The sequence below is a fragment of the Salvelinus fontinalis genome, chromosome 10 (genome assembly GCF_029448725.1).
Source record: "Salvelinus fontinalis isolate EN_2023a chromosome 10, ASM2944872v1, whole genome shotgun sequence".
Taxonomy (NCBI): Eukaryota; Metazoa; Chordata; class Actinopteri; order Salmoniformes; family Salmonidae; genus Salvelinus; species Salvelinus fontinalis.
The window spans coordinates 46,807,220-46,818,337 of record NC_074674.1 but is presented as its reverse complement, the minus strand read 5'-3'; the positions used below and the strand labels follow the sequence as shown (position 1 = coordinate 46,818,337).

The 11,118-nt window shown below is 43.9% G+C and overlaps 1 protein-coding gene across 1 annotated transcript in view; it reads right to left on the bottom strand.

Annotated features, from left to right (window-relative positions):
* armh3 (armadillo like helical domain containing 3) overlaps positions 1–5,671 on the bottom strand; it is a 59,388-nt gene extending 53,717 nt beyond the window's left edge. The window contains exons 1-4 of the mRNA XM_055936909.1: positions 5,568–5,671; positions 4,276–4,385; positions 1,627–1,683; positions 760–906 (exon numbers count right to left, since the gene is read on the bottom strand). Of these exons, the coding sequence (XP_055792884.1) occupies positions 760–906; positions 1,627–1,683; positions 4,276–4,377 (306 nt within the window). The 5' untranslated portion in view covers positions 4,378–4,385; positions 5,568–5,671. The remainder of the gene's footprint in view (positions 1–759; positions 907–1,626; positions 1,684–4,275; positions 4,386–5,567) is intronic.
* Between the last annotated feature and the right edge of the window lie 5,447 nt (positions 5,672–11,118).

Below are 11,118 nucleotides of genomic sequence, written 5' to 3'. Positions count from 1 at the left end.
CGTCAGTACCATAACAGTTCTATGTACGGACCAATACAACCCTGGTGCTGGGGGAACCACAGGATGTGCAAGGTTTTGTTCCACCTCAGTCCACACACCTGATGCAACTTTAGGAACACCTGCTCTTTCCATGACAGACTGACCAGGTGAAAGCTCTGATCCTTTATTGATGTCACCTGTTAAAGCCACTTCAGTGTAGATGAAGGGGAGGAGACAGGTTACAGAAGGATTTTTAAGCCTTGAGACATGGATTGTGTATGTGTGTCATTCAGAGGGTGAATGGGCAAGATAAAGACTTAAATGCCTTTGAACAAGGTATGGTAGTAGGTGCCAGGCGCACCGGTTTGTGTCAAGAACTGCAACGTTGCTGGGTTTTTCCACGTTCAACAGTTTCCCATGTGTATCAAGAATGTTCCACCACCCAAAGGACATCCAGCCAACTTGACACAACTGTGGGAAGCATTGGAGTCAACATGGACCAGCGTCCCTGTGGAATGCTTTCGACCCCTTGTTGAGTCCATGTCCTGACTAACGGAGGCTGTTCTGAGGCTGTTCTCAGTGTAGAGAATACAGCATGGATCCAGTATATCTGTATGAGAACATGTACTTGCTCATCCATGTCAGTTCCATACCACACACTAACCTGTAGAGCATTGACCACTTTGGTGCTCCTCTGCCAGGGTCTGAACACAATAGTGGAACACCCCCCCCCCACACACACACACACACACCTCCCCCCACACACACACTCTCCCTTACCTGCAGGGCGTTGACCACTTTGATCTGATGCTCCTCTGCCAGGGCCTGAACACAGTGGTGGAACAGACTGTTGATGTTGTCTTTAATCTTCATCACCTCATCTCCATCCAGAGACTCCAGCTTGGCCTCCAGGTACTCCAGATTTACCTGGGGGGGGGGGGGGGGGGGGGGGGGGGATACAGAGGGTGAGAGAGTAGAGAAAGGGTGGATGGAAAAGGGAGGGTTGAGCGAGAGAGGGGGGAGGAAGAGGGAGAGAGTGGGGGAAGAGGGAGGGTTGGTAGAGAGAGGGGGAAGAGGGTTGGGAGAGAAAGGGGAGAGTGGAAGAGGGTTGGGAGAGAAAGGGGAGAGGGGAAGAGGGTTGGGTGAGAAAGGGGAGGAGGGAAGAGGGTGGGGAGAGAAAGGGGAGGGGGGAAGAGGGTTGGGAGAGAAAGGGGAGAGGGGAAGAGGGTTGGGTGAGAAAGGGGAGGAGGGAAGAGGGTTGGGAGAGAAAGGGGAGGGTGGAAGAGGGTTGGGAGGGGGGAAGAGGGGGTTGGGTGAGAAAGGAGAGGGGGGAAGAGGATTGGGAGAGGGGGGGAAGAGGGTTGGGAGAGGGGGGGAAGAGGGTTGGGAGAGAGAGGGGGGAAGAGGGTTGGGAGAGAGAGGGGGGAAGAGGGTTGGGAGAGAAAGGAGAGGGGGGAAGAGGGTTGGGAGGTCACAGAAAGAAGGAGGGTGGGGAATGGGAGGGAGAGAAGGAGAGAAGTGGGGGTGCGTTGAGGTTATGGTTAGAGAGCAATTTCCTTTTTAGAACCCAAACGACAGCTAAAAGTTATACAAATAAATGCAAATGGGTTATTTTGTAAACACATGTAAACAGCTGTTCTCTCTGACCTTCATGAGGAAGAGTTCATCCCAGAAACGGGAGTTGTTCTTGGCTGGATCCTCTTTCTGAAGAGAGAGGAGACAGAGAGTCGCTCCATGTCATCTCAGCCATGACACCCACCATCTCAGCCATGACACCCACCAGCTCAGCCATGACACCCACCATCTCAGCCATGACACCCACCATCTCAGCCATGACACCCACCATCTCAGCCATGACACCCACCATCTCAGCCATGACACCCACCATCTCAGCTTGTTTCTGAAATGGTTTCAAGCTAGTCCTCCATGAAAGCAAATCAGTTTCTCCATCTTTTACACTTAATCTTTGTCCAGGAAACAGCCCCTTTGTGTGTGGTTTATTCCCTTCAGAAAAGGTCTGGGTTAGTTACTGCTAGAACATTCCTGGTGAACAAGCAAACCCTGAGGCTACAGCAGTTCTAATGGGTTCAATGTTATGGTCTCTAATGGGCTTCAATGGTAAAAGTCCCAAACACACACTGTATAGTGTTGTGTAATGCTATTGGGTTGGGTTGGGTTTAATGGTAAAAGTCCCAAACACACACTGTATAGTGCTGTGTAATGGTATTGGGTTGGGTTTAATGGTAAAAGTCCCAAACACACACTGTATAGTGCTGTGTAATGGTATTGGGTTGGGTTTAATGGTAAAAGTCCCAAACACACACTGTATAGTGTTGTGTAATGGTATTGGGTTGGGTTTAATGGTAAATGTCCCAAACACACACTGTATAGTGTTGTGTAATGGTATTGGGTTTAATGGTAAAAGTCCCAAACACACACTGTATAGTGTTGTGTAATGGTATTGGGTTTAATGGTATATGTCACTAATCACAATACATATAGACATGTTTCCATATTATTTTATTGAAAAACATGCAATTAATTATATTCTTAGGGTTGTCTCAACATTTTAGTCCGTAGCTCATTTCTCCATCAAAGTTTTTGGCTTGTAGGAAAAGTCTTCATATTTGAGTCTCAGAGAGCGGCCACTTATTGGACTATTCAAGGAGAGTTGGGTTGAAGCAATAGGTTGCTCATTTTATTTAACTAGGCAAGTCAGTTAAGAACTTGGAACAAACTGAATTGCTTTCATGGAGGACTGGCTTGAATTGTGAGAGTGACCACACAATTTATTTCCATAATGAGCCAAATATAAAGGTTTTCTACCCAAAGATGCAACAAAAAAAAACACAAGAGACCAGCAAAATTGATAAAATAGCACTGCGGTATAGCAGCAACAGTGACATCTTGTGGTCAAAACATGGTACTGTCACACTACTTCATTGTAAATAATGCAAGCGACTTCAATTACTAATATCTCTGAACAGGGGAGAAAAGAACATCACCAGATTCACAGGGAATACATGACATAATATGGAGAAGCAATACTCCAAGCCACAGTTTCATACTATTTGTCAAACATAGACAACTGATACTGTATACTGGTTTTTGGGGTGGGATTGGCATGGGGGGTCCGTGGGTGGCATTTGACAATTATGGGGGGGATTCATCATGTCTTACTCATTGGTAGGAAGAAGTGTGGTCCAAATCAGATGTTGGGTACTATATTTATTGAATATTATCTGAATCTTATCAATTAAAATGACCAATTTGGGTGCAATCATTATCTTAATTTCTCAGAGATAAAATTATATTTCAACAAAATAATGTTTCAGGAATGATAATCGTATCCGTTACTAAGTACCGAAAATGATTTCAGGACAATCTGAGATGGTGAGTATTGAAATTCTCTTTCTTGTGCTTTTTGAGGTGAAACGAACTATGAGAGCAGGTCCACCAACCTCATTTCTGTTCCTGTCTGTCTGTTCCGATCCTCACTCTTTCTTCCCCTATGCTCTTACTCTTTCACTTGACCATATCCCTTTAGCTCTGCACAAACCTTCCTCTGTGTCCATCCCTCTCTTCTTATCTTCATCAATCCTTGCACCTTTCTATCCCTCTCTTCTTATCTTTATCCATCATTTCCTCTTCTCTCCCTCCCTCTCTCTATCTCTCCCACTCTTCTTATCTGTATCCATCATTCCCTCTTCTCTCCCTCCCTCTCTCTTCCTCCCTCCCTCTCTCTTCTCTCTCTCTCCCTCCATCCTTATCTTTGTCCATCATTCCCTCTTCTCTCCCCCTCTCTATCTCTCTCCCTCCATCCTTATCTTTGTCCATCATTCCCTCTTCTCTCTATCCATCCCTCTATCTCTCTCCCCCCATCCTTATCTTTGTCCATCATTCCCTCTTCTCTCTATCCATCCCTCTATCTCTCTCCCCCCATCCTTATCTGTATCCATCATTCCCTCTTCTCTCTATCCATCCCTCTATCTCTCCCCCTCCCTCCTTATCTGTATCCATCATTCCCTCTTCTCTCTATCCATCCCTCTATCTCTCTCCCTCCCTCCTTATCTTTGTCCATCATTCCCTCTTCTCTCTATCCATCCCTCTATCTCTCCCCCTCCCTCCTTATCTGTATCCATCATTCCCTCTTCTCTCTATCCATCCCTCTATCTCTCCCCCTCCCTCCTTATCTTTATCCATCATTCCCTCTTCTCTCCCCCTCTCTCCCTCTCTCCCTCCATCCTTATCTGTATCCATCATTCCCTCTTCTCTCTATCCATCCCTCTATCTTACCGCAAAGATCTCATCATACATCAGCACCACTTTCTCCTTCAGGGGTTTCTTAGAGGAGGACGTCCTTCTCAGAAGCCCCGCCTTCTTCTCCAGCTGAGACATGGCTGGGTCTGGACACACACACAAATAAGTAAGCATAGAAATGTAAACACAGCAGACGCAAATAGGCATGTACTGGTAGCTAGTATTCACACAGAAAAACAAAAAAGGACAGACAATACATACACACACACACCAGTTTTAGGCATTCCACACTGGCTTGGACCCGCATTCAACAGTGTTAATGTAGAAGGTGCTTCTATTGTCAAGAATGTATGGCATTTAGAACCCTCAGTTCTTGTCGAGTTTTAACACGGGGTTAGATAACTGTCACTTATTACCCATTTATATACTGTATATGATTAGTCATCAATGTACGGTTGCAAAAAAAGTATAATGTTCCCAGCTATTGCAATAGCAATCAACAAAAGTTAACTAGGCCTAAATCAAGTAGCCTAAACTGTCAACAAAGCATTCTTAGCTACATGTGTTCACTCATTAATTCCCAAGAAGTGACGTGATAATGCTAGCTACTATACTAGGCTACTAGAATAGAAACAATGAATGCAACACAAGCTAACGTTAGCTAGTTAATCGTGATTCATGTCCTAGACTGTATCCTGATTGTTCTCTTTGCGCAACAGGATACTACAAAGTGGGCCTGCCCTGACTGTATATGCATTGATTGGGCAACTGCTGTGCTGTAGTGGAATGTTAGCTAGCTGTCGACTACATGTCCAATGGAATACATAGCTAGCTAGCGTTAGCATGATATGTCAGTTTCATGCAATATATCCCCATAAAGCATATGATACGTAAGAACAGTTCACTGCATGCAATAGTCAAACCATAGGTAATTGTTTACAAGTGACTAGTAGTGGTTAACCGAGTTGGTAACGTTAGCTAGCTAACATGCTAACTAGCTAGCTAGCAGACCTACGTTGTTGCCAGTCACCGAAAAGTTCATATTCAAAAGTTAAACAACTCTTTATTTAGCACAAGGCAACTCAGTTCCTAAAGTGCAACTCAAACATCAGCCACTCTAGTGCTGGCAAATGTTAGCGTTAATGACAACAAGCTGCTACCTACTCGTCATGCATAGCTACATTGTGGGTCTATAGTACCTAGCTATAGCTAGCTAGCTCTTTTCTTACAATGTCTGCTTCCTTGTCGATGTACAACCTAACATCGTTTGAGGACAGCTAGCAGGATGTATATGTTGTCATAAATTATTCATCAAAACCCTTTCTTACCTCAATCAAACGATTATTTATATGAATCCATACCGTTCGCTCAGAAAACTACAGATACCAATGTTAGCTTGCTAGCTAGCTAGCTAGCTGTGAGTGAGACTTCCTTTGCCTGTCTGGAGACTGCATGGTCCTAGCGCCTGTGCTGTCACTGGTCGTCGTGTATCGAAGATACTGTAGCTAGCTATCTCTGAATTACAACCCACTCAATCTTCTGCATACAGTAAGTAGTACATTCAATCCACTACTAGGAGGACAAGAATATAAATATATTGGAAATAAGTGTATTTGTAGTTCTTTCATGTGTCATCCTCTGGGATTATTTGTACTTGTAAATTGTTTTAAACTGTAAAAATCATATATACATTATATAAACTAGATAGATTTCATTATATGGCCAAAAGTTAATCTAGCTACATTCATATATCTTTTCAAAAGTTTTAATTTGTCCAAATTGTCCATTACTGGTGTTCATGAACGGTTATAAACAGTGTTCATTGAACATATCAAGAGTATTTCAAGGACAGTTTTTTCATTACAAATACATTACAAAAAACATTACAAATATCGGAAACCTTTTGTCCAAAAATGATGCAGAAAAGCTAATCCATGCTTTTGTCACTTCTAGATTAGTCGACTGCAATGCTCTACTTTCCGGCTACCAGGATAAAGCACAAAATAAACTTCAGTTAGTGCTGAACACAGCTGCTAGAATCTTGACTAGAACCCAAAAATGTGATCATATTACTCCAGTACTAGCCTCTCTACATTGGCTTCCTGTTAAGGCTAGGGCTGATTTCAAGTTTTTACTGCTAACCTACAAAGCATTACACAGGCTTGCTCCTACCTACAGTATCTCTCTGATTTAGTCCTGCCGTACATACCTACACGTACGCTACGGTCACAAGACACAGGCCTTCTTATTGTGCCTAGAATTTCTAAGCAAACAGCTGGAGGCAGGGCTTTCTCCTATAGAGCTCCATTTTTATGGAATGGTCTGCCTATCCATGTGAAAGACGCAGACTCGGTCTCGACCTTTAAGTCTTTATTGAAGACTCATCTTTGCAGTAGGTCATTGAGTGTAGTCTGGCCGAGGGGTGTGAGGTGAACGGAAAGGCACTGCTGTCTCTGCCTGTTCCCCGGACGTGTTACCTTGTCCCAGACCTGCTGTTTTTAGACTCTCTCTCTACCGCACCTGCTGTCTCTAACTCTGAATGCTCGGGTATGAAAAGCCAACGGACATTTACTCCTGAGGTACTGACCTGTTGCACCCTCTACAACCACTGTGATTATTATTATTTGACCCTGCTGGTCATCTATGAACATTTGAACATCTTGGCCATGTACTGTTATAATCTCCAACCGGCACAGCCAGAAGAGGACTGGCCACCCCTCAGAGCCTGGTTCCTCTCTAGGTTCCTTCCTAGGTTCCTGCCTTTCTAGGGAGTTTTTCCTAGCCACCGGGCTTCTACATCTGCATCGCTTGCTGTTTGGGGTTTTAGGCTGGGTTTCTGTTTAGGCACTTTGTGACATCGGCTGATGTAAAAAGGGCTTTATAAATACATTTGAACTTCTCTAACGTCTAAACGCCTGGTAGGTTCAGTCTAAAAAATGTCAAGGTCTGTGCACCCTTCACATCCCTTTGTTTAGCTCATTGGCTGAAATTGAACGCAAATGTCACCAGATAACAATAAGACATTTCATCTTTTCTCTGCCAACTCTGTGAGAGATCCAGGCATTGCCTCCAAATGTCACAGACAGACTCCGGAATCTTTTGGAAATGAGTTAATGGAATACAAAGGTCCACACACTGTTTGCGTTCCAAATGCACCCTTTTCCCCACATAGTCCACCAGGGCCCTGGTCAAAAGTAGTGCACTATATAGGCAATAGGGTGCCATTTGGGACGTGGACTCTATCAATAGGTCAACCACAACCCTTCCATCCTTCCTATCTTTCCCCCTCAAAAATCAAAGACAAGAAAAATATAAATGGCACCATCAAGAAAGTTTTTATGTTGTATTTCAGAACTTGCATTTCATTGATCCTCTGGTTCTTTTCTCAGTGCATCATGTGATCCATCTGATCTACTGATATATGAAGATGTGTGTGTATTGGGGTCCACCTACCTGTCGCCTATAAGTCCAGTCAGTCCACACATCAAAAGAATCGGAAGAAGTCGAAAAAGGTGAAAAGGTTGTCGGAGGCAGAGGGTTGGGGAGACTGGGGGGAGGAGAAGGGAGGTTGGGGAGACTGAGGGGGGGAGACTGGGGGAGGAGAAGGGAGGTTGGGGAGACTGGGGGGAGGAGAAGGGAGGTTGGGGAGACTGGGGGGAGGAGAAGCGAGGTTGGGAAGACTAGGGGGAGGAGGAGGGAAGAGGGAAGATGGGGAGTCCTGTATTGGGAGGGGGGCTGAGGGGCGCAGACTGTGGGCGGGGGGCTAGAGGGGGGCGTCATGGACACTGAGGAACAGTCGGTGGGGGATAACTTGACAAACAACCCTGCAATGACAACAAGGGCTAGTTTCCTGTCCCGGGCGAGGCAGCCATCAGCATCACTCTAGGAATATTAGCCATTGTGGACCACGAGGGAATTCCATGGACAAAGCTGGCACCTCGGCTGACGCCAGATGATGACATCTAGTTGTTACCATGGTATCTGGTGTCGGTGGTGCTCTAAAGGTAGAACATGTAGGTTGCTGCGGAGACAGTGCAGCTAACCGATCGCTGCAGCTGTACATAGTGCATCTGTAAATAGCCCATCCACCTACCTCATCCCCATATTGTTTTTATTTACTTTTTTGCTCCTTTGCAGCCCAGCATCTCTACTTGCACATCATCATCTTCTGCACATCTATCACTGCAGTGTTAATTTGCTAAATTGTAATTACTTCGCTACTATGGCCTATTTATTGCCTTACCTCCTCACGCCATTTGCACACACTGTATATAGACTTTCTTTTTTCTACTGTGTCATTGACTTGTTTATTGTGTTATTGGCTTGTTTATTGTTTATTCCATGTTATTCCATGTGTAACTCTGTGTTGTTGTCTGTGTCACACTGCTTTGCTTTATCTTGGCCAGGTCGCAGTTGTAAATGAGAACGTGTTCTCAACTAGCTTACCTGGTGAAATAAAGGTGAAATAAAAAATGTAATAAAAAGCTCTGGATCATGACTAGATGAGATACAGTCAATGTCACTACATTGAAGATGATAGAAGAAGGCCTTCATTGAAAAGTGTAAAATTCCTCTTTCTGATCAGACGTGGTTTGGATCTTGGTATTCACACATCTCTGATACAGACAATAGGACAATGGTCACTTAGATATAAGGAATACACCCCACAACATATTATTTGGGGTAATTGTAAATATAAGGTTGATCAAGGTTGATTTTGTAGAGTCCTTCAGATTTGAATGCGTGGGTTTATTAATTAACTGGGTCAGATTTAATTTAACACAAAAATCCTTTAAACAATCAGTCATGGTTTCCCCAGGCAATGTTAAAGTCCCCAACGATTAACACTTCAGAGAGAAAGAAAGAGAGAGAGTAAGAGAGCGAGAGAAAGAAAGAAAGAAAGATAGAGAGATGGAGAAAAGGGAGAACGGGTTGGGAGATGGAAAGGGGAGAGAAAAAGGAAAGGAATATTATTTATTTTTATTTAACCTTTATTTAACTAGACAAGTCAGTTAAGAACAAATTCTTATTTACAATGATGGCCTAGGAACAGTGGGTTAATTGCCTTGTTCGGGGGCAGAACGACAGATTTTTACCTCGTCAACTCGAGGATTCGATTTAGCAACCTTTCGGTCACTAGTCCAACGCTCTAACCGCTAGGCTACCTGCCGCCCCGATTATTAATCTAGTGTGTTGATGAAATAATTTTGTGTGTGCGTGCGCATGTGCGTGTATGTAAGTTTCCTTACACTGCCTATATCTAATATTTCATAGACGCTGGCCCACTGGTTCATGTGCATGGCCGACCACAGAGAACTGTTCTCCAGACTGTCAAACAGGAAGTAGGAAGTGGCAAACAGTAAATGACATCACTTTGCCACTAAAGAGTACGGTTGTATCCCAAATATCGCACCCTATTCCCTACATAGTGTATATACAGTATATATATACACCGGAGAGTTTATTAGGTATACCCATCTAGTACCGGGTCGGACTCCCCTTTGCAGCCATAACATCCTGAATTCTTTGGGTAATTCTACAAGGTGTTGTGTTCCATCCTAACATATGAAGGGATAATGTGTGCCGAGACCTAACGTGTGCCAGGAAAACATTCCCCACACCATTACGCCACCAGCCTGAACCTTTGACACCAAGCAGGATGGGGCCATGGACTCATGCTGCTTATGCCAAATCTGCCATCAGCATGACGCAACAGGAACCGGGATTCGTCGGACCAGACAATGTTTTTCCTCTCCTCAATTGTCCATTATCGGTGATCGTGTGCCCACTGGAGCCGCTTCTTCTTGTTTTTAGTTGATAGGAGTGAAACGCCATATTAGAGGCCCTGCAGGCATCAAAGAAGGTTTATATAGAGGTTGCAATACTTCTAATATGGGCTATAATGCTTCATATAGGGGTTATAATGCTTCATAGAGGGTTCATAGAAGTGGCATAGAGGTGTCATAGAGACAAAGGTCCTAGGGACATGAGCCTGTCCTCCCCACCAACACCCTGCAGGAACACATAGGAGTTATAAGGGTTTGTAGAGGTTACATAGTGGCATGATAGAGTTCGTAGTGTCAGTAGCATGAGGAGACCACGAAGGAACACACAGGAGTCATATAAGGGATAATATAAGGTTACAGAGAGGTTATTCATGGTTAGTGTTCGTAAAGGGTTGTAACATCAAAGACACAGGTCATAGAGTCATATAGCATCTGGCCAGAGGACTGAAAGGCCTCACAAACACACACACGCAGACACACACAGGGGCGTCATGCACCCATTATTTTAGAGGGGGCATGAATTACGTGATGATAGATGGGTGGTTGTCCAGGGGCAGGATCCGCCTCCTCTGGAAGATGGTGAATTTAGCATTTTTCAAACACCTTTTTGCTGCAATCTAAAGCCATAATCACTAAGCTTAATTCTATGTAAAAAAATATGTCTATCTTTCTAAATCAAATCAAACATACAATTTATTTGTCACATGTGCCAAATACAACAGGTATATAGTACCTTACCGTGAAATGCTAACATACAAGCCCTTAACCAACAATGCAGTTCAAGAAATAGAGTTAATAAAATATTTACTAAATAAACTAAAGTTTTAAAAAATCCAATCAATCAAAAAGTAACACAATACATTTACATAACAATAATGAGGCTACATTATATACAGGGTACCGGTACTGAGTCAATGTGGAGTCTATATACAGGGGGTACCGGTACTGAGTCAATGTGGAGGTTATATACAGGGTACCGAGTCAATGTGGAGGCTATATACAGAGGGTACTGGTACCGAGTCAATGTGGAGGTTAAATACAGGGGGTACCGGTACCGAGTCAATGTGGAGGCTTTATACAGGGGGTACCGGTA